Here is a 24927-nt window from a genome sequence, read left to right on the forward strand (position 1 = left end):
TTATATTCTAATGCCCCAGGATATACATACTATTCTGCTCCTCACAAGCTATGCTCACGTATAGATATGGCTCTAGTATCAGATTCTTTGATGAGTTCTATCACAACAATGGTCATATACCCACGCATCGCATCTGACCATAACCCCATTATGGTGGAACTAACTACCTTCCAAAAACGTAATCCTCCTAGAGCCTTTACGTTTCCAAGGAATTTAATATCGAACACGATTTTCACCTCACAACTGAAACAACATATTATAGAATTTTTGACTTTTAATAGAAATACTGCTTCCTGTTTAACCGTTTGGGACACATGCAAAGCTAGTATCAGAGGGTTTGTGCAGACGTATGTCCTAAAACAAAATCAAGAAAGACGTAAATATAACTTAACTTTAACATCGGACATTGTAGCAGAAGAGGCAAAACTAGTGGAGGCTTTAAGAGGAAATCTCTCAATTTTGGCTATCAACACCAATCTTAGCCGGTTAAAATGCAAGACAAAAGAAATTTTGATAAAAAAGAGAAGTGCACAGATCCATAAACATAAATTTGCTCAATATGAAGGGGGTGATAAAATTGTTAAAATTTTAGCATATAAGGTTGCAGAGGACAGAGCAGAATCTACAATATCACAAATTATAGGAGTCGACAATAAGAGATATAATCAGACAGACAAAATAATACAACAGTTTGCTAAATATTACGAAATTTTATATACCCCAGAAAACACTCCCAATGGCGAAACAATCGATAACTACTTAAAAGAGAACTTAACAAAAAAAATAACAACTTGTGAAGCAGAGAATCTGGCTTCAGAAATAACTAGAGAAGAACTAAGAGAAGCTATAAAATCATTACCATCAGGCAAAGCTACTGGGGAAGACACTATCCCTCTGGAACTGTATCAATCATGTATGGAAGAGCTAACACCCCTCCTCTTAAAAGTAATCAATTATATAAGTAGAACAGGGTCCGCTCCGCGCTCTTGGAATAAGGCGAAAATTATTTTTTTTCACAAAAAAGGTAAACCCAAAGAGGAGATGGGCTCATACAGACCTATATCTTTAATTAATGCTGATGCTAAAATATTCGCAAAATGCCTAGCAAGAAGATTAGCACCGCTTTTGCCTAAAATAGTAAGTTCACAACAACACGGATTTGTGACGGGGAGGGACACATCAGCTCACGTAAATACGGCAATAACAGCTTTTGACATAGCAGAAGTAGAGTCCACTCCCTTAGCAATGATAATGCTTGACGCTGAAAAAGCATTCGATCGGGTCGGGTGGGATTATTTATGGCACACATTGGGATATATGGGGTTCGGCGGTAATTTTCTAAACGGGATCCAGGCACTTTATGATAACCCATCCGCATATATCAGTTATTGCGGTCTCACGTCAAATTACTTTACAATCCGGAGAGGCACACGCCAAGGGTGCCCCTTATCTCCCTTATTATTTGCCTTATCATTAGAACCATTTTTAAAGGCATTGGATAATCAACCAGAAATAATACCCTTTAAAACTAATAGGCAGAGCTTAAAATTAACTGCTTACGCGGATGATATAGCCATTTATTCTACTGAGATTATTGATCCTCTGAAAGCAATCAATCTAGAAGCATCTAAATTCGGCAATGTATCTGGCTACAAATTAAACACTCATAAAACTCAAGTAGTAGCTAACTTTGCTCCCTCTCAAATAATGCCCGAAGTTTGTAAGACCGCGACATATTTAGGCGTACAAATTACCTCAAATGTCAGAGAGATAAATAAGATCAATTATAACAAACTAATGAAAACCACTACCTCGAATCTAAAAAAATGGCACCGACTTCCACTGAATTTAATCGGCAGAATAAATCTAATAAAAATGAAAATCATACCTAAATATCTATATCTATTTAGATCAATTCCTTTGGCACAAGATAGGCTTTTTTTCAAGCAATTAGACAGCGCTTTCTGTAACTTTATCTGGGGTTATAAGAGAGCTAGGAGATCGCTAAAGATGTTAAAAAATCAAACAGGATCGGGCGGTCTCAATTTTCCTGACCTAAAACATTACTTTTGGGCCTCATTTATAAGGCGTATTAGATCCTTATTAGACCCAGAGAATCTGCTTTTTTACCATTATTTACTTCTAAAAGAAAATTCCAAACAGTTTTTACTTCGCATTACAGACCCGAATTTCTACAAAAGGGTGAAATTTAAGACTGCACGGGATCTAGTAAGGATTTGGAAAGATATACTAACCCACTGTAAAAGTAACATATACCACACCCAACTAATTTTATGGGATAATCCTGGACTACCTAACATATTTAGTGATGGGGATGCCAGAAGATGGCAATCGAAAGGAATCAAGGTATTAGGGGACTTATATACATCCCAAGGCATAATGGATTTTCGCACCTTAAAACAAATATATGGGTTACTCGACACATATGAGTTTAAATATAGGCAAATATACGATTTTCTAGTGCGGAAGAACGGAATCAAAGCCTTATCGAGTGGGGGTATCTGGGATATCCTAAACTCGAAAAAGGAGAAATCAATAATTAGCTTAGCATATAAGATATTGACAGATTTAAGAACGAATGATAACGAAATAATAGCTAATAAATGGAAGGTAAAACTGGGAATCAATATAACAGGAAAACAAATAACCAACTCGTACACTAATATCCATCACAATGTAAGATCTTCTAGCCTACGCCTACAACAATACAGAACCATATATATGCTATACTATACGCCAGAAAAGATCTCTAAATGGGCTTCAAATAACAATCTGGGAGAAAAAACTAAGTGTCCAAAATGTGACCAATATGCAGCAGACCTAATACACATGTTGTTTACATGTCCAAAACTTGGGGAGTTCTGGGAAGAAGTGGGAAAAATCTTAGCTATAAAAAATTTTACCAGCACACCAATTACAGCTCCTATGGTAATATTAGGTATGTACACTACAATTCAACCACATTCTGTGCTATTATCTATTTTATTATCTTGTGCTAAATTGACTTTAGCTAGAGCTTGGGTCAGTCCTAACCCACCTAACGCTTTGGAATGGTGGTATTTGGTTAACGAAATCAATATCATGGAACGTACGTTGGCAGAACTTAGAGGTGTCAAATCGCTGCAGAAATATGAGAAAATATGGGGGAAACTAGAATTGAACTGAATTGACATTAAGTTTTGATTTATGTACAGTAATGTTATTTTATAAAATAAGAGTAGATCATGTATGTATATGACGAACTAGTTTAATTTGATTTGAAGGTATATCTGAATGTACTTGTAACTTTATACCAGGTGAAAATAATAAAAAAAATATAAAAAAAAAAAACGAAATTTTAAACACGATATTTTGGTAGGTCGAAATTTTCAACTCGATATTTTGACTGTGCACCATTTCAGAAGTGAAGACCCATGAACTCTTTTAGACGAGTATAGCAGGATGCACGCCATTGCATTTTGAATGACTTGAAGCCTAGGTAGCACCGTAGACGAGATGCCGAGTGGCTAAGAATTGACATGATCTAGTCTTGAGCCAATGAAAGCCACCACTATGGTTTTGAGGGGATCAGCAGTTTAAAAGGCACTAGCCATTCTGATATGTAGCAGTATGGATACACATTTTGAGGTCACTGATGAGATAGAGGATTTCAATAGAAGTTTAGAATCTATAACCATACCCAGAATTTTAGCCAAGTTTAAGGGGGTTGGTAATCAGCCTATCTCATAACACCAATATAGGTCCCGCAAAAGATTTGGTTTGTTATTAGAAACTACCATCTCTGTTTTTCTGCATTTAGTTTTAAGCATTTGTTCCCCATCCAGTTCCAGATAAAATGCATTGGATTTTAGAAAGCAAGTTGGGAGGGATGTTGGTATTCCAAAAGTAGAAGTATCTTAGGGTCCTCTGCATCGGTAAACATATTTCAACCCTTATGATCCAGTTTCTTATTCAAAGTTGGACATAGATGTTAAACAAGAGTGGGGATAAGGAGGATCCCTGAGGGACCCCAAAGTGAACATGGCGTTTTCCTGCCACAAAAGATGGCAGATGTGGGGAAAAAATGATGCAAATATGGCCTGTGGAAAAAAGTGATTTGGGTCTAATTGGATAGTGCCCCAAATATAAAAATGGACTCTGCATTAGGTGTGAAAATACGTCAGCAGGTAAGTGTTTGATTGGGTAATCCCTTTAAGGTAAATAGGGAACAAACACTTTTTGGGAGGGTGATATAAGTTTGAAAAGAAGGTGACTCGATTAAAGTCTATGGGAACATTTTGTCTGTCAGGTGGGTGAACAGGAATAAAACCTGGTAACATCTTCCAAATGCAAGTGATTCAACATGTATTCTGACTTTGTAGAGAAACAAGGGAACCCTATAGGTCAAGAGGGACCAAGGGTGAGCAATGTATTATAAGGGACAGCAGTCACTCCAACAAGTATAGAACCAATATTACACAGAGCCGTATTGAGATCTGTGTCAAAAATCTCGAAGGGGAGAAACAATATATTTATTAAATGCACAAATATAAAACACAAACCAAAATCCATATACCAAAATACAGTGGGTAAAAGGTTGGAAACAGCAGATTTCCAAACCTCGGGCATTTACATATGTAGTGACTCAGTCAATAATTGCCTATTAAAAACAGTCACAATACAGAGAAACATCTTGTGCTCCACATAAATCCAAATGAAACTGTTTGGAGTTGTGGGGCCTGATTCACAGAACTAACTTAAGACAAAATTCTAAACTTACTACCATTTTGGTATTCACAGAAGGCACTTACTCATTTCGGTATTCACAGAAGTTAGGAGTCCAAACTTTAGGACTCCTAAATGCCTTCTGTGAATACCGAAAGTCCTAAAATTAGGAATTGTCTCAGTTTAAGAGTAGTAAAGTTAGGACTCCTAAATGTCTTCTCTGAATACCAAAAGTCTTAAAATTAGGATTTTTCTCAGTTTAGTAGTAGTAAAGTTAGGAGTCCTAACTTTAGGACTCCTAAATGCCTTCTGTGATTACCGAAAGTCTTAAAATTAGGATTTTTCTCACTTTAGGAGTAGTACAGCCAGTGGAGAAGTTTGGCCACATATAAATCTGGCAGGCAAACGTCTATGTTGCGATAAGACTTGTCTTTTCCGATTGCCACTTTTATTGGGGCCTGGGTCAGAAATTCTTTGAAGGCTCATTAGGAGGTGAGGTTTCCTCACTGGGCAGCGTCAAGGTGAGAGTCAGGTCAGGATGAAAAACCCTGCTACACATCTAAATTTCGTTCAATGAAAAGTTTGCAACTTGTGGGTTTCATGTGCTACAATAGGAGGAGAAAATACAAGGTGTATAGGATGATTCTGTTGGTCATTCTCTGTTTTTAAATTTCATATGTACCGTGCCAGGAAGATAAGGGCACTTTGCCACTGCTAATCCAACATCCCCAAACCTGAGGAGCCAATTTTGAAGTTAAAACAGAATCAGTTAACTTAAAAGTTTGAAATAAGCTCTCTAAAAAAATTGCATAGGAAACTAATCAAGGAAAAAACAAGCACAACAGTAGCTGAAGCAAGCAATCTAACAACATGATTGTAAAAAAAATCCATAACTAGATATTCCAACTGTCGGTTGGAGCCTTTCTGACTGCATCATAATATGCAGGTCTAATTCCTTTCTCACCGCCTCATTACAATGGAGGCTGTTGGAAAGGAATACAAACAGTCATTCTGACTGGCTTCTGATGGTCTCGGAGAGCATGTATGCCAGTTGGAATGCAACCAGTAATCCCAAGGGTGGCTCTTTCTGCCCTGGGGATTATGCTGTCAGGCTTCGGCAGCCTTTCCAAGCCAGCCTTTCTGACACAGAAAGGCTGTCGGTACTCGACTTTGGGTGCCGCAGCAAGGCCCCCTTGGATGCACAGCCTCCAGTTGGAGGACGAAGATGCTCCCTGCACCCAGTGGCAGGCCCCTTGAGGTGCCTGTCATGGGGTGCAGGGATGAACTGCACCTCTTATTTTACAATGAGAGCATACATTTTGGCCGGAATACATGCTCCCATTGTAACGTATAGGAATGCAAACAAACATTGTTCAGTCGCATCCTAATTAGTTGGACGGGACCGCCAACTGGGTGTCAGATTTCCTATGACCAAGACGATGACGGGTGGAGGAAACTCTGCCAAACATCCTGATAGGGCCCTTAGTGCATGGAAGCAATTAGTTCTTTTTTTTTTAAACAAACTCCCCTTACGAAGTTCTTCCCTGAAAAAGAGAAAGGTTTGGTGAGCGGCCATCACAAACACGACAGATGTACTACAATCTTTTTTGTGCCATGGCATTGCATCAGCTCCTGTGAATGCACAAAGATCACAATAGTGCTGGAGGTGATATCCATGCAGCATTTCAGCCACGGCGACAGAAGTAATAACCTCCGTCAACAACATAGGTGGCAGCTTCCAACCATACCTTAAATTAAACCCTGTGCCTTTAATAATATCCTATTTTTTTCTGAACAGGGCTTGGAAGATCCCATTGTTAAGTTTTTATGGAACTTATTTTGTGCTCAATTGGCTTAAAATAAAGTGGTGAGATGCTAAGCATTTTATAAGCACCATCTACTTTTGCACCAGCTACTATCACAAGAAAGGGCCCCTTCCTGGACAAAGAGTTCAGCATGCAACATGTACAGAACCTGCAGGACAACACAGGACAAACAGACGTTAAGAAGAGAGTGTTCAAAACACTTTGGGTAAGATTTACTGATATTTGATGCAACGCAAAGTAGCAAAACAACTAGCTGTGCTGCATCAAAAAGAGAGAGCAGGAATCCACCATAGTTACAATGTGCTTTCTAGCGCCATTACGGGCAAGCTTGCTCCATGGTGCAATGTTGCCTGTGTTATAGGTAGGATTGTTTTTGTACAGGAGGGACACCTTCCTGCACTAAAAACAATCCTCAGAGGCATTTTCCCCTTTCTACATGTGCTGCAGAATGCAGTACACGTATAGAGTGTAAATAACGAGGAGAAATAAACGTTTCTCCTTGTTTCACCTCTGTTGGGATGGCCTAGCATTTTGATGATTTCCCAGGTTTACTACCCTTAGTAATTCAGTTAATGCACCAAAATGCATGTGTGGATGTGTGGGAACACCCACAATCCATCCATGGAATGTCTTTTTAACAGAGTAACGCAAGCCAGCAATTTGCGTTGCCTTGCATTATGCAGGATTTACTTATCGACTCAGAGCCACGCAAGGTGGCTTTGTGCTACTTAGTAAATCTCACTTAAGCTTCGTAGATCTGGTCCTTTGCCTTATTCATGTTTCTTAAGCAGCTGTAGTGAAAGCAGAGCAGTACAGGTATGTTTTATGATTACCATGGACATGTGTGTAGTACACAAGAGGAGTCAGGCACGATGGTGCAATTAGGATGCCACAATTTGAAGAAATAATGAATGCACCAATTCTCTCTAGAGAATGCATCATAATAATACATTTACTAGTAGCCTGTTTATATTTCACAACTACAAGTTTAAAAGTACTAAGTAAGTAAGTAAGTAAAGGGCTTATAAAGCACACAAATGCTGAGGCGTCTTGCCGTAGGCAGAGGCAAGAAGGTGTAGAAGTCAATAGGTGCTTGATCGCTATTGAGGAGGGAAAAGACAGGTTTTAACCTGGCTCCTAAACTGGGACCTGGAGCATGAAAGCCTATTATTAAGTGAAAGTTCATGCCAGAGCTTAGATTCCATAAACGAGAGACCCCCATCTGGTCTTCTTAGCTTTAGAGACGTGGACCAAAGGTTTAATGGCAGATCTTAACATCTGGCGGGGGACATGCCGTTGGAATAATTTGTGGTAGTCATTAGCTCCCCCCCCCCAGAACCAGGCACAGTGCCTTGAACTCAGTTTGCTGCTTAACTGGAAGCCAATGTAGATTTCTAATGGCACCAGAAATATGAATATATTTTGGAATGTTTAGCAAGGTATGTGCAACCGCATTCTGTAGGGATTGAAGTTTAGACAGCTGGCATTTGTCAACGCCTAAGTACAGGATGTTACAATAGTCTAGGTGGGAGAGAACAAGAGCCACCACAACCATCTTCCTCAACTAAATAGGCAGAAAAGGTAGGATTTTACTAAGCATTTTTAAAAGGAAGTAACAGGCTGATATCAACTGATTGATCTGCCCTGAAAAGTTGAGCTGGGCATCACATAAAAAAAACAAGGTTTCTCACTTTGGTGGCAGGGACAGTTATCCACATTTGTAAAGCGCACAATCACCCGTAAGACTCCAGCCGCTGTTGACCACCATGATTGGGTCAAGATTCGAGCACCATTTCCGAATTCTATGACTTTGGTCTTGTTTGTGTTTAATTTTTTGTAGTTCTTATGCATCCATTTCATGATGTGGTCAAGACAGCTATAGAATATGTCTGCCACTGAGTCTGCCATTGATGAAATGGAGATAATAATTCGAGTATTGTCAGCATACCATACTAGCTAGAAGCCATGGTCCCTGATTAGTTTGACCAATGGGGTCACATAAATGTTAAACAACGTTGGAGAGAGTGCTGACCCTTGTGACACTCCCCCTGATTCTAGGGTGACCTAGCACACCCTCTGTTCTCTAGCTGAGAGGAAAGAGGTGAGAAGGGTGAGTGTGGTGTCTCCAATTCCTACTGCCTCCAGCCGTCGCGTAACTTCAGTATGAATAACAGTATCGAGCGTAGCTGATAGGTCAAGTAGGATCAGGATAGCCCTGCCACCCCTGTCAATTTGCCAACCTATTTGCTCAGTGGCTATGATTAATGCAGACTCAGTGGAGTGGCCCGATCAAAAGTGATGTTGTGTTGAGTCTAAGAGGCTGTTTGTGTTTAAGTATTCTGTGAGCTCTGAGTAAATGGCTTTTTCCAAGACTGGCTGCTAGGGGCAGACATGAGATCGGGCGATAGTTTTTTACTTTGAGCGGATCAAGGGAGGGTTTCTTTAAAATTGGTCGGATACAAGCTTTCTTCCAGGAGGTCGGAAATACACCAGTATTTATAACGTTGTTCAGGAGGGGGGCGAGTAGGACACTGACTTTGTTTGAGACACCATGAATGATGTCCGGAGGGCATGGGTACATTGGAGAGCCAGACTTGATTGCCAGCAATAGGTCATTTTCCAAGTCGATTGTCAAGGGGGAGAAACTGGTCAGGTGGCAGGTGATAGATATCACGTCTTCCGTGAGAGTGGACTGAGGGGAAGGAGGGCCACAGCTCAGGCTTTCTGATATATTATTTCGACTTTTGGCTGAAAGAATGTGGCCATTTTTATTCACAGAGCCCTTAATCAGGGGAAAAAACATTGCCATTTTGGAGCTTGAATTGATGGTCTTAAAGAGTTCTCTAGCGGAATATTTGGCCCCCTCTATTTTGCTAGTATAGAAGTTCTTTTTGGAGCTGATGATAGCTGCTTTATAGTCAGTTAGTGCTTGGTTATAATTCTTTTTGGCCGTCCTGCTGTTGTCCACCCATAAGCGTCCCAAGCGCCTGCATGTGGATTTTAATGTTTTTAACTCAAGATTGTGCCACAGGCGGTGGGTTTATTCCTGCATTGTTTGACAATTCTTTCTTGAGCAAGTTAATTAATGGCTGACCTAATCCAGTTGTCGTAACTTTCAGCCGTCATGTTGGAGTCTGCAGCTAAGGTGGGCATATTTTTATCCAGCAAGTCTGTTGGCACCTCAGACCTGATGTTCCACCAGGACCGTACTTTGGTAGGAGGCAAGGGTGATAACAGCAGGTCTTTGTTGTTCCCATCAGGTAGGTTGAAAAAAATTGCTATGTAGTCGGTCCAAGTAAGTGGCAGAATTCACTGATACTAATAGAGAGGTTATTTGTAAAAATCACATCTAACACATGAAGTGCCTTGTGAGTTGATTCTGACACCATCTGAGTAAGACCAAAGGCTTCAACATTGTCTATCAGCACAGAGGTGCAAGCATCGTCCCCAAGTTCTAGATGAAAGTTGAAATCCCCTAATATAGTGAACGTGGGGGAGTCTAGGCATGATTCCAACGAGGACCGTAAGGCTTGAGAGACTAGGGATTTGGGTCCGGGCTGTCTGTAGGGGAGCAGCCCAGAAAAGGCTAACGCATTACTGATTTTGATGTTGAACGCCATGGCTTCTGTTCCAGGCAACAGAAAGGCTCAAAAACTATTTCAAACTCTGACCTATAGCTAATAGCGACCCCACCACCCATTTGCCCAGATCTGGCAGGCTGGCAAGCGAGTAGCCACTTGGTAGCAATATCACCTAATCCGATTCAGACGAGGCAGTAGCCTATGTTTTAGTGAGAAACACTGCATCAGGATTCGGGGTTTGGAGCAGACATTCTAATTCATATTTGTTTTTAATAATAGATCTAGCGTTAAGTAAAACAGTGCTAAGTGAACCACAATTGGACTGTGGAACATTCGCACCCTCTATGGAAACCGAGGACGGAGAGGTACATGGGGAGTTCCAGTTCTTGACTCCCCGAACTGGCTCCGATTGCACCCATCTCTTCGAGGAAGCAGAGAGCGGGGGAAGTAGCGGGGAGGTTGCTAGCTAAGAGTGTATTTTTGCAGTGGGGGCATAGCAGGGCGTTATTGTTCCTTTCACCAAGTAGAAATGACACTGCCACACCTACCATTGTTTAAGAACAGTAGCTGTTCCCTGGTGTAGGTTAAGTTTGAAAAACGGACAGGCGTCCTGGCGCATAGCACCTTCCGGGTGCTGACGGGCTTGCCTAGGCCTGCCAGCGGTGCGCCCGCTACGCGTCTGGTTTTTCATGGAATAAATATGATCCCCCCTGAAGTAATGGATAAGCTGGACCGCCAACCACCACCAGCTAAGATGGCGGTAGTCACAGCAATGCCAGCGCAGCACTCTCTCCGCTCAATGGGGAGCCTCTGCGGCTGACCAGAGAGTGGAAGAACCAAAGTGCAGGTTAGCAAAATTAATAGAACAATAAGAACATATGAAATAGTAAGACCCTTTAAAATTAGCCTTTAAAAATCGGTATTAGGATGATCAAGCGGTGCCTTACAAGAGCTTGCATATGCTGCGGGTCTGGCTTTTCATGGAATAAATATGTTCCCCCTCCAGAAGTAATGGATAAGCTGGAGAGCCAACCACCTCAAACTTAAGAAGGTGGTTGTCACAGCAATGTCAGCGCAGCACTCTCTCCGCTCAATCGGGAGCCCCCATGGCGGACCAAAGAGTGGAAGAACTAAAGTGCAGGTACTATTCCTTTGGAATAATTTTAATGTATGAGGATTATATTGATGTGTTATCTAAAGCAACCAGGCTATACATTAATACCTGCGCCTCACCATTCCATTTTTATTTTGTGATTTGAAATGTTAAAATATTGCTACAGGCCTTTTACAATCAATAAAGCCAAGAAAAAAAAACTTGTGCAGCTTTATCTAGTCACTAGCTATATATTTTGAGCGTAATGTCCTGTGGAAGCGTAGTCTTTAATAAAGTCCATACAAAATATCTACTGATATTCCTTATTGAACTTAATATCATTTCGTTATTTGATATCCTTTATAGGCCTATAAAGTGTATCCAGTGAATGAATTCTCTTGTTGTATTGCCTAGGGAAAATATGTGTCATATCTATTAATTCCCCATCTCTCAAGGATGAACGTTTAGGCTCTACTTTTCTTCAGTATAATCTGAAGAAAAACATCTATAAAAATAGTCTATTCACAGTAATTTATATATGGAAATAAGACTGAAAGCCTCGGTTACATATGAGGGGTCACGAGACAGCCACCTAAAATTGTTCTGGTAATCTGTTCATGCCTCCCCTGTTTCAATCATTGGTCAAGGATGACAGTCTTTCTGATGACAATTCCACCATCAAGAAAACCCTTACTGTGGGTAGCCCACTGGTGGACATGGAGCCAGAAGCACCACCCTATTTTGGGCTTTACTTCCGACGCCATCTCTGCCATGTTTTTCCTGTCTGGGATCACCTTGGCAGATGTGGGCAGGACAAATACTGGGATGTCCACCATGCACTCTAAGGCAACACCCAGGGTGCATTTCCTTTTTCCAGGAATAGACCCCGTCCTTCTGTAGTCTATCAGAAGATTTCATAAAGGGGAGGCCAGTCCACCAGGCTCACATGGCATGGTAGACTGACCTCCATTTTTAATGTTTTTGTTTAAATAGCTCCAACTACGGAGCCACACTTGAGAAAAACATCTGCTGACCTGGCAGAAATCTTTAAACACTGCAGGCCAGCCCACCAGGGTTTGAATGATCTCGCATGTGTACAGCTTTTTTCCACAACATATTGTATAAAAGAGTAATCTACGCGTTAGGTCACCGGAGAAGCATGTGAAATCCTTCAAAATAAAATCCTTAGCACTTGTAAAATGTTTGTATAATTTGACCGCGCCCTATCATACCTCCTTCCATGGCTGGGGGTAATTTGATCTGATGTAACTGATGCTGGTGGTCAGGAAAGGTGCCCAGTGAGTGTCTTCGGAAACATCATGATAGCGCCCTAGAAATAAAAAAACAAGGAGCATTGGTTTATTTTCAAAGGCAGCAAATTGAGAGATGCCCCAAGTAAAACACATTCCTTCAGGCTGCAATCAATTTCCCAGTCACAACTTAAAGTAACATGGCGGCCGTGATAGTAGCGATGCAAAGAATTCATTGGGTTTCCACGTTATAATTTCAAGGGTGCATTAGCAGAGCACAAATGAGTAACAGTGATGCACTCGGAAAGCTGGACATGTCAGTCATAGAAATAACCACCCCAAATTACATTCTAATATTATTTGATGAGTTGAGGCTTCTTCGTGCTGATTTTTCTAAATGTTGCATTCAGATTTACTACCTCGCCAGTACATGCAACTTGTATTCAGGACCTTAATGTTTTCGGAGGCTGGTCTCATGTTTGAGTGGTACTTCAGGAACATACCACTACTGGCAATAAGAACATGCTCTGTGTGTACTGAATGAAGGAGCCACAGAGAACTGATTGGATGAACACCAGCAGAGTTCGGACCAGAGAGAAAGCCTCAGGAGTACGTTGGTTCTATAAGAGCATTTCCGAAGAAGGATACAGAGAGCAAGCAAAAGCAGCTGGAGCCCTGGCTTGAGAATGACGCTTTAAGGGATGATACAAAAATCTTAGAGACTCAAGGGCGGAATGAACTGACATCTGACTGGTTTTAATCGCTGGCAAATGGATTCCAAACATCATATCTGGCTGCTATCACTTCTGCAGCCTGAGATGGGAGCAGGAAGAAGGAAGCATTAAAAAGGTTCGACAGGAAGCTGGATTGTCACTGAATGTCTCTTGCATGGTGTACAGTAAAAAAAACAAGCATTTACAATGCAATGGTTTTGCCTTTGTTAAGGTTCCACCAGGTCCACCATGGTGCGGCTCTGAGCCCCAAGCAGAGCAGCAGCAGGGCCCAGCAGAGCAGGGCGGGGGGCAGCAGGGGCTCGCAGAGGTGTTTCCTGGGGCAGCCGCCCAGGTCCACCATGGTGTGGCTCCGAGCCCCAAGCCTCTGGTGGTGGTGCTGCTGCGCTCGGTAGCCCATGTAACTTACCGGGCACTCTGGCGGGGGCTCCTTGCGACGGCGGCAATCTCCTGGGTACTTCTCCGGTCTCCCTCTTCGGCATGGGAGACCGGCAACGTCCTCCGCTTCTCCCGGGGCTCCCTCCAGGCCACTGGAGCCCCGCGTGGACCGCCATACTTCTTCTCCTGGGCCGCCGTCCTGGCGGGGGCTCCTTGCGACAGCGGCAATCTCCTGGGCACTTCTCCGGTCTCCCTCTTCAGCATGGGAGACCGGCAACGTCCTCCGCTTCTCCCGGGGCTCCCTCCAGGCCACGGGAGCCCCGCGTGGGCCGCCATACTTCTTCTCCTGGGCTGCCGTCTTCCTTCTTCCCCCGGGCGGGGGCGGGCACTTCCGGCCGGCCGCGCTAGGATTGGCCGGCCGGCTAGTCACTTCCGGGTCGCCGCGGGCAGCGCGGCGGCCCGTCTCTAGCTCAGGCAGGCGGGCGGCGAAGTTTCCCGATGGATGCGCCGCTCTCAGGGCGAGCCTCCGATGGTGGCGAAGCTGCGGCCAATCGCAGCACGGCTCCAGCGATGACGCGGCGGCTCGAGAACCACTCCTAGCGCGGCGGCACTGAGGGGGCTCGACCGCCTCAGCCAATGGGAGGGCAGCTCCTTCGTTCTTGCTCTCCGCGGCCCCGGCGAGGTCCTCATGTTATTCTCGGCCCCAGGCAGCGGCGGCAATCAGGGAGGCAGCGTTTGAACCGTAGTAGGAGGCGGCAGAGCGCTCGGGGTGCCACTAGTGCCTTACCAGATTCGGGGGCGTTCCCGGCTTTCGGCTGACGTCGCGTGACGTCGGCAAAAGCCAAAGAAACGCGGGAACGCCCCCGAATCTGGTCCGGCATTGACGGACAGGCCCCTCGTCCAATGGCTAGGCTCCATTTATGGAGCCAGCCAATCAATGACGAGGGCCGACCCAAAGCCACACTACAGATCTCATCAGGATTTCGCCTGCGCGAAAAAGATGCGCAGAGCGCATCTTTTCGCCAGGCAAAACCTAAAAAATGGTATACTTTATTTGATTAAAATATTACAATCATAAAAGTGGAGTACATACAAGCATATACATAAATAAACAGTTAAAATAACTCAATATGATGGAACAATATGTCAATATTGGGACTAAAATCTTGCTGTGTTACAAGTTAGTTTCATTAAAAAGCATTGGGAGGCCCTTCCGGCTGCTGAGTGAAATTACGATATGCATGGCGAATAAAAATTGTGAAGCCTATGTTTAAAGCTGTATTTTCTGGAGTCAAAGCTGCATGTACAGTCAAGTTTCCTGGCCCTGAGGGCCTCGCTGCATGTATCTGGTACCCTGATTTTATATTTTGGCCCCAAAGGCAACTTAATCTACCATGTGTTCAGAGGCCTAGACCTATCTCATGACAAGAGTGAGGTCATTTCCTGTGATTTGGATGGGCGCACCAGGAACTCTCTCATTGACACACAGTGGACTACTGTCCATGATATGGGTTTAGCACATAGAATGGTGGTGGCAGTGAACTGTGCTTTGTAAATCCATACTTGCTGCAAGACTTTATCTGTGTCACTATAGTGAAGGCCTACTCGTTCATCTGTGTAAAGTTCTGCTTCTATGTGCTTCCCCAACTTCTAGAGCTAACAACCCAAGTGTATCTTGTATATGTTTGTGTGTATATAGCCTGTGTGGTATGTGCATGGAGTGTGTGTGTGTGTGAGAATCAGAGTAATAAAACCCTGAGGGATCCATTTTGGATGACCCTGTTTTCGGAGACAATGGGAGAGTGTTGCTGACATCAGTCAAGCTATAGGGAGGAGATCTAGACACTGAAGGGAGGAGAGAAGGGGAAAGAAATTCAAATAGGTGTTTTGCTGATGGTGGGGCTGCTGATTCTTCTTCCTGAAGGACTGACATTTGGTGGATGATAGGGGTAAATGGTGGGGGTAAAGCCTCTGCTGTACAAGGTGAGGGGTACCCCTTAGGTGAACCCTAGCCTTTTGCCTTTCCCTTATTACACTTTCATTTTGACTCATGAAAGTTAGGTGCAGAAAGCTCACATCTCTTTGTTTCTTTGTTAGGGGTGCCACAAGCTGAAGAAAGCTGAAGAAAAAACTGTGCCTAAAGAGTAGCCTTGAGAGGACACTGGAAAGGAGAAGCAGCTTAAACTGGTTCTGACATGGATACACCTCTCCTGTCTACTATTACTGTATGCAAATGGTACCCCACTACCCTACAGGTTGTTCCAGTTCAAGCTCTCTATAACCAAAGAAAGGAGAGCATGGCAGAGTACAACACAGAGGACTGCTGTGCAACCCGAGCTGGTGTGTGCCTAGCAGCCAGCTTTCTAGAGTTGAGGGATATCATCTGAGCCTTCCCCTTCCTGCAAGAGTGGTATACCTGCCCAGACACACCCAGAAGCTTGCTTGCTGAGAGTTGGAAGGAGCATGCAGAACTTTCAGGAGGAGGTACTGTTCAGGATTACTGAGGTGCAGGGCAGCCCAGGCTGGTGAGACCTCCAGCAGAGAAGGACAAAGAAACAGAACTGTATACCCTAATGCTGGCAAGTTAGTCTCTCCAGCAGCAGTAACATATGAGAACCATATGACTCAACCTGAAGATTGTCGAAGCCTAGTAAAGGCCTAGTAAAGGCTGTGATCTGTGTCCAGAACAGCCTATATGAAGCCGTAGAACCTGGAATAAGCATGGCCTGTTATTAGCCTTAGTGCCCAGAAGGAGCACAGTATGTTCTTAGCTGTAGTGCACAGAAAAGCACACCCTGTGCTAAGCCCTGTCGCTCACAAGAAGCTAGGCTGGTAGGCTGCCTTATTGCCCAGAAGAGATTGGCCAGTGCATGCCCACCACTGTAGTGTCTTGCAAGTTATAAATGATGGAACGTTTTTGGCTTCTGATGGACACTGAAGATCAACACTGCTCTCCCACAGAGTTTGCCTTGGTCCAAGCAAACTGCTTGTGCATGCCACATGTGTTGCAGTTGAAGAACGCTTAGAGCATGTGGAGTTAAATTGCAACTTCAGTCGCTGTAAAGAAGTTGAATACAACTAAAGCATTGGAAAGAAATCTTCCTATCAATGACTGAAAACCTGCTGGTCAGACCGTACATAAAGGTAACATGCTGCTACTCAATATACAGTCATACATAATCTGGAGCCTTAACCCTCAAGGCAGATACAACCAGGTTTTCAAAGAGCAGCTATTCGCAATCATAAATTGCAAGATAGCATTGTAATTAGTAAGTGGTGAAGACAAAGTGCATGCAAAGAGACGCCAAAGAATAAAACAGTTATTTACTCACCAGAACCTGAGTAAAGTGTGCTGGAATGACATCAGCGCCAGGCGCCGCAACCCAGGCAAAGAACAGTGGTTGTGTTTACCAAGCTGGTGACAATTCGAAGCAACTGAAGATATCTGTGGAGCTTTGGAAGACTAAGAGACTGAAAACTGAGGCCCTCAAGAATGGTCCAGAGGTCAGCACATCTCAAGGCCTTAGAGATGGCTCACATGAACAGGCTCAAGATAAACAGCAGAGGGAGCCGGAGAGAGCTCCACCCTTAATATCAACCATTCCCAGAAATGGCTACAATGCTGACGCTTTCCTGAAACCACCACTGTTTGATACTGCTAAAAAGCAAAATATTGGCAATAGATGGACTGCTTGGATAGAGAAATTTGATGATTTCATTGAGGCACGTGATAACAAAAATATTATCAAGTACCTCGCGAATCTTGTTGGTGATGGTGTAAAAGAAGTTCTAACACAAATGCTGCAAACTGATGAAGACCTCACATCATCAGGTTAAAGTGTTGATTCTCAAGTTTTATCCAATGCAGATGTTGATTCTGAAAGATACATCTTCAACCAAGAATGCCAGGAAGCTGGTGAAACCATTGTTGAATTTGTAGATAGACTCGACACACTTATCAAACTTTGTAAGTTCAATTAATTTCATAATGAAGAAGCTATGCGTCTGAGAGTTATTGACAAATGCTTGTAAGATTCATTCAGACAACAAATGCTGAGAGAAACTCTTAGTCTGGAGCAAGTGTTAATGGCTCCCAGGGCTGAAGAGCGTGCTGATAGACAAGCTGCTGACTTAGGTGCTCACAATAAATCCATCATGAGTGTGAAAAGTAAGTCAAAACAAAAGACTAATGGGCACAAAGTGATGTCCACAAGTGAAAAGAAGTGTTTTAGGTGAAGATTTTCGTTTCCACAGAGAACGTAAAGGTCCTGCTCTTGGACATATATGTAAAGGTTGTGGGAAGAAGAACTGTTTTGTTATGGTTTGCAAAGCGAAGGAAAATGTAAGTGCATCACAGAGCAATGACAAAATGACAGCCAAAACATTCCAGAAGCAACGTTCGATGCACACTCACAAGGTCGAGCAGTGACATCAGTTAAGACAAATCGACACTGAACAAAGTCAATCGCCATCTAAATTGTTGTCTAACAGTTGATCTGTAGCAGTATCAAGTGAAAGTGATGGAAATGATTGTGTCATGTTGATGTTTACCTCAGAAAGCGTGCCCATGATGGTTTGACTGCCTCTGAAGGGAAATGTCAGACAAAGAAAAATTGACATGCCAAAGGACCAAACTCATTCAAACATTGTCTAAAGATTAAATTGAAAGTAAATGGTTGTTCGATACTTTTTATTATTGACAGTGGTGCATCAATAAACATTATGCCTGAGGAGAAATACAATTACTTAAATCCATTGTCGCAACTTACGCCATCGAAAAACAAAGTGTATACCTTGGCTGCATCAACGCCCTTAAAAAGTCAAGGTTCATTTGATGGGACAATGAAACACAACTAAACGAAAGTGCAAGCACCCATCCATGTGCTTCAAGGCCTGGCGTCAAGTGCCTGTCGACTCAGTTTCAGCACAGCTTTTGATATGGGACTGATTTCCGTGAATTACAACATGAATTCTCACCACAAAATAGTTAGTCAGTTCCCTTCGTTATTGTATGGCTTGGGAAAGTTAATTCCCAAGGGTATTTAAAGTTACATATTATTGAGGACATCCGTCATGTTGCTCAGTGACATAGACAAATTGCTTTTCATTTGCAAGAAGCCGTTAAAAAAGAACTTGAATCGCTACTTATGCCTGATATTATTGAGGGTTCAACTGGTCCAAAGCCAGGTGTTTCTTTCATAGTAGTAGGGCCTAAAATGGCCAGGGAAGGAGTTGTATGCATATGCATTGACATGCATCAAGCAATCACAGCAATTGTATGAGAATGACATTCAGGTCCACATTTTGCTGACATGATAGAGAAATTAAATGGTGCAAAGTTCTTCTCTGTCCTTGATTTAAATAAAGGTTATCATCAGTTAGAACGTGAAGAAGATTGCAGGTACATTACAACCCTTTCTACACATGTTGGTCTGTTTCAATCCAAAAGACTATGGGGCCCATTAGGGTGTCGGGCGGATTGCCTCCGCCAGGGTGGCGGTGGCCACCGCCACCCAGGCGGAGGCAATCCGCCCGACATCCATGCCTGCATTCCCCCGCGCCAGATTAGGATGGCGGTGGGACCAGCGGCGGACGGAAAGACCGTCCATCGCTTTACCGCCGCGGTCGCCTTGCGACCGCGGCGGTAATAGAATAATATGGTGGTGGTGTCCTATGGACACCGCCAGCCATATTACAATGTCCACATGAAGGGGCCTTTCTGCGGCGGCAATGCCGCCACGGAAAGGCAGGCGGTGTTTGCTGCGGGGGGCCCCCTGTGGGGCCCCCAGGTGACGCCAGCTTAGGGGGAGGACAGGGGGGGTACCTATGGTACCCCCCCACATTTGCATATGCAAAGCGGCAGGCACCGCGCGGGGCCTTCCGCTTTGCATATGCAAATGAGTTCTCTTATGTTTTGCATTGTGGCGGGCGGTGCAGAGAGCACCGCCCACCACAATGCAAAACATGTAGGATGTGCCCGCCACTGTGGCGGGCACATCTTAATTCCCCCTACGGGACCCCCGCCCTTATGGCGGGCGGTCCCGTTCTCCGTTAGGGTGGCGGGCGCTAATGAGCCCCTATGTTTTTGGGTGTCATCATCTGCAGAACTGTTTCAGGACATCATTCAACGCATTATACAACCTTTAGTGAATGCGTTCAATTACAGGGATGACATATTGGTTTTTGGAGCTTTACATAAAGAACATGATAAAGCTCTTACACCAGTATGTCGTTCACTTGATGAAGATGATTTTACTGAATGCAGACAAGTGGGAGTTCCAAAATACTAAGCTAAAATTATTTGGTCATATCTATTCTGATGGGGTTTTGACACCAGATCCCGGTAAAGTACAAGTGCTTTCCAATGCAGATCCCCCACAAGATGTTTCTATGGTGTGCTCATTTCTTGACGTTGTCAGTTACTGTTCCTGATACATACACAACTTTAGCACATAATGATTTGTTGTGAGACTTGACGAAAAATAATGTTTCATTTCATTAGTCACATGATTGTGAGAAAAGCTTTAAAAGAATTAAACAAGCCATGGAGAATGCTACTGAAATGACATACTTCAATCCAAAGCTTCATACAGAGTTTGTTGTTGACTCTAGCCCAATTAGGTTAGGTGCTATCCTTGCACAGCACAGCGGGCACCAGAATGCTTGAAGGCATAGTGTGGCATACGAAAGTAGAAGTTTGCCTTAAACAGAACATGCTTGTTCACAACCTGAAAAACAAATCTTAGCTGTGGGATGGGCTTGTGAACATTTCCAGATATTCTTGTATGGAAAATAATTTCACGCTGGTAACTGATCATCAAACTTTACTGACTATATTTAGGAATCCAAGGGCCAAAATGCCTCCTCGCATTGAATGATGGGGACTACGGTTACAAGAGTACAGTTATACCATTGTGCATTATCCATGGAAGGATCAGAATTCTGCTAACCCCATTTCCAGAGTGCCTGTATAAGGTCACGGTACTCCATCCAGGACGGCGGAGGCCTATATTAACTTCATTGTAAAATCAAACTAACCAGCTGCAATTTTGTTAGCGCAGATTATCGCTGCCATGAGCCATGATAGTGACATGTTAAAGTTGGAGGATAAATCATACACCAGTCGTGGAAGCAATACACTTGGCTGCTCACCTGTGATGGTGAATTACAAAAATGTAATGGATGATCTGTCCGTAACTCAGGAAGGAGTTATACTACGAGGTTTGAGAATCCTGATTCCTGAGAGTCTGTGACAGAAAAGTATTAAAGTGGGCCATGAAAGACATTATGAAATTGTGGCCACAAAATGAGCTCTCTGAGACCGAGTTTGGTTTCCTGATTGTGATGACAGAGTTAAAAAGGAAATAAGGGCCTGTCTTCTATACAGCTGCCTTTCTACAAAAACTACTCACCACAGCTTGAACATGTCAGAACTCCCATAGAATGCCTGGCAGAGAATAGCCATTGCCTTTTTGGGTCATCTTGACAGGGGACATAATTTGCTGATGATTGTGAACGAACATTCATGATTTTCACTAATTGAAGATCTTTCATATACTCTCAAGAACAAGCCATTGAAACACTAGATTACATCTTTGTGACTCCGGTGTTCCAGCCATAGAGGCGTCTGACAATGGACCACATTACAGTCAAGAGTGTAAAGATTTCTTGGAGCACACCTGTGTGGCCTCAGGCCAAAGGACTTGTTGAGCGTTTTATGAGTATGCTAAAGAAAGCAGAACATCATGCTACTCTTGCAAAAACCCCACTCGACCATATGTGAAATTCCTGCGCCACTGATGTTCCGGAGAGCCATGAACACCAACTTACCTGAATAGAACAATCACAGAAAGAAAGATAAGAAAGCATCTAATAAGAAGGACTTGGTTAACAAACAAAAGATGAAAACAGATGCTGACCAAAGACGACATGTGAAGAACACCATCTTTAAGAAAGGGGAGCAAGCGCTCCCACTAGAGTTGTGCAGAAGAATATCTGAGGCTTTATTTGATGCAGAACCTTTTCCAATGGTGTCTACCAAGGAGCATCAGGTGACTGCCCAGTGCCTAGGGAAGTCTATTGCCTAAAACTCTTCTCATTTTAGGCACTTAACTAATCGTTCATCAGATCTAACTGTTGAAAGATAGACTGAGCGAGCAGAGCAGAGGAGAGGAGGCTACGGGTGCAGTCGGGCGTGAGCGCTGATCAAGTGCTGTGAGAACAACGCCGCCGCCCCCCCTCCCCCCGCCGCCAGACAAGCCGGAGATCAGGCGAACAGGGTCCGATTTCGTGGCAGAGCGACCCGAGTGAACTGCGAGGCCGGAACTGCGTTGGCACAAGTGAGCCCCAGGCACATCGAGAACGGGAGGCGGGAGACCCCTGGTGCGGCTGGAGCTTTCTCAGCAGGAGCGGCTGGGTGCTTTCTTCCGCAAACAGCGGGGTCCCCACAGGAACTGTCTCTCTTGCCGTCACCCTAGCCTCGGCAAAGTTCCATCTCGTGGCGGCCCCATGGGGGCTTGACTAACTACAAGGAGAGGAGCCACGATCCTCAAGGATCCTTTCAGCCCCTTGCCTTTCTCTCCCGTGCAGATGGGACTGTGAGCAGCTGCTAGTCTGCTCACCTGGGTTCCGCACGGAGTGGACCAAGTGGAGGGCCCGACCCCCCTAGTGCAGCAGGGGGTGCAAAGCTCTGAGTGCAGCAGGGGCTGCAAAGCACCGAGTCTTTAGAGTAAAAAAAAAAAAAGTTAATAATAACAGCGATTAACAGTGAGTGCTCACAGGGCTGTTCAGGTGTTCGTCCAGCGAGGAGTCAGTGAGCCCAGTCCGCGGTTTTTATATCAACGGTGCTGCTTAAGTGACTCGTGCTCCAGGCACTTGAGCAGAGACAGCGGAGACAGGTGGAGAGAAGCGGAGGGAGAAGAAATTTGCTCCCGTGTGCTGCATGAGACAGAGCAGAAGCAACCAGCAAGTATCGCCAGACCAGCCAGGGGTCGCAGGAGCCCCCCAGTACGGCAGGAAGTCACAACTTGCCTCCCTGAGCGGAGAGAGCTGGGGGCTGGGGGCGGGCAGTTAGAGATCTTCTTATCACTCGGTCTACAGTTTGAGGAATTTACCTGCAGCCTTACTGCTGCCTAATCGTTGCCATAGTATATCATTGTCGAGAGTGGGAGTCATAGGACAGGCTACAAGGAGGAGACAAGAGTAACTAGGGCTTTGGCAATGAGGAGTAGCGGCAGTAGCAGGACCTTGGGAGTGACTACCAAATCACTGAAACTGGTAACCAGTCATCTGGAAACACTGACATTACCAACCAGGAGGAAATAAGTAATATAGGACTAAAGCTGTCAAGGAAACAAAAAAAACGTAATAGAAAAGCACGGAACAAACAGTCTCCAACTACAGAACAGAAAAAAACTATAAGATCTATCCAATGTTCTTTAGTGCAAAAATAAGTAATGCAACAACGGACTCGGACAGCCTATCAGAGTAAGACTTGTTAGGCAACTTGAACTCAGAATTTGTAGACAAGGATAAACCTCTAGAAGTTAATCAGACAAAAGATTGTGGTGGAGAGTCAACCCGGGAACCATGCAAAAACACCGGGGACCAAAAGAACATCACAAAAAGAAAAGTAGATAACAAACATGGGCTAAAGAAAAAACCCACTCAGGTGGGGAATAGATCTGGAAATCCTCAAACAACGATGTTAAAGGAGACTAAAGATTCCCAGAGCAAAAGTGGTCAAAGTACTAACTGCATCAAAGATGATCAGATAAACCATGAACAACCCGGACTCAGGGTGACCAACACACTATCTCATAACGCCCGGCTCGAAATAGAACTGGGAGATAAAGCAGTAAATACACGAGATCAACACAAAACCCACACAAAAAACAGGGAACAAAACATCACAGGAATTTGTGAGGCTGGGAGGCGTGAGAATAAAAGAGTTGACAAACAAGAAAACCCGAACCTGGAGATCCAAAAGCGCGGAGATAGCATGATTGATGGTAAAAAAATAGATATCTTCAAATTGTCAGATCATGCAGAAACACAGACATGGGTTGAAAATCAAACAATTCCTCTACCCAAAAAGAATGGTGATAACACCCGAACAAATCTGCAACAGGAATCGGTTACTCCTGAACATTCCAGATGTGGAATTGATGACATCGATGCCTTGCATTCTGAGTTGGGAGACAATAACCAACACGTAAACATAAAAGTAGAAATAAAAGACTATATAAAGCAAATTAAATGGAAAAAAAGAGTGAAGACGCAGTACATCAGGCTCATGACCGCTGCATTACATCAAAATGGCAATTATTGCTAACACCAGAATACGAGTCAAAAGGTTTGCATGACATTCTGAATAGGAGGAATATACTGAAATTAACAGCAAACATACCAGCCTTATACTATTTGACCACTGCAAATCTATTGGCAGTAGAATTCATTGCAATGACAGACCAGAAAAATAAGGAACAAACTTTGACAACTTGGCAGACTGAAATGGACATTCAGCACATCATGAACGCTAAAGCACAATTTGAAGCATGGGGAATTAAACTATCAAGACCAATAAAACCTCGCTACCCGGGACCTCTAAACAGCAATTTAAACACCAATGATATCAGTCAAAGGCAAAAAGGAACCTCATCGAATAATCAAACACTACTCAGAGGAGCAATTGGCAGCAGCCTTCCTACAGCACTGAATAGAGCCCGACAGAATGATCTGGCACCTAGAACGGAAGGGTCTAAGGATAAAAGGGGCTGGCTGCCAGGAGCGCTAAATACGACCTCTTGCAAGTGACCGATTGAAAATGAACTAGCCGTTCAAGACTCAAGAAACATACAAATGCTTTCATGGAACATCGCGGGAGCCAAAAAATGGTTAGAAAGCGGGTCCCGACTAGACAAGTGGGAAAAATACGATATAATCGCATTGAAAGAAACCTGAGCACTAGAAGACCTACCTCTAACAAATTACATACACTATACGGTACCAGCAACCAAAACCAAATCTTATGGTCGGCCGAAAGGGGGCCTGGCGGTCTACATATCCACAGAGCTACAAATTGATTCCGAACAGATGGACTCAGTAGGACCAAACATCCAACTGATCAAACTAACCTCAGGGTCTGTGCAGAGATTAAAAACTGTCCTGTTGATAAATACATATGCTCATCCGTCAACCAAGCAAAAAGCAGAGCACAATATGCAGCTAATTACGACTATTACAAACATCAGGAGTACTTTTCCCTCATGGGACCTGATACTTACAGGAGATTTTAACTCAAACTTAATTCATACCCTGGACGAGGATGACCTGTTAGCATCG

The 24927-nt window shown here is 43.7% G+C and overlaps 1 protein-coding gene across 1 annotated transcript in view; it reads right to left on the reverse strand.

Moving 5' to 3' along the window:
- The window catches only part of GPLD1 (glycosylphosphatidylinositol specific phospholipase D1), a 586386-nt gene that overhangs the window by 489079 nt on the left and 72380 nt on the right, over window positions 1–24927 (reverse strand). The window contains exon 4 of the mRNA XM_078685714.1: window positions 12458–12555. Within this exon, the coding sequence (XP_078541840.1) occupies window positions 12458–12555 (98 nt within the window). The remainder of the gene's footprint in view (window positions 1–12457; window positions 12556–24927) is intronic.

This window comes from Lissotriton helveticus, chromosome 4_1 (genome assembly GCF_964261635.1).
Source record: "Lissotriton helveticus chromosome 4_1, aLisHel1.1, whole genome shotgun sequence".
Taxonomy (NCBI): Eukaryota; Metazoa; Chordata; class Amphibia; order Caudata; family Salamandridae; genus Lissotriton; species Lissotriton helveticus.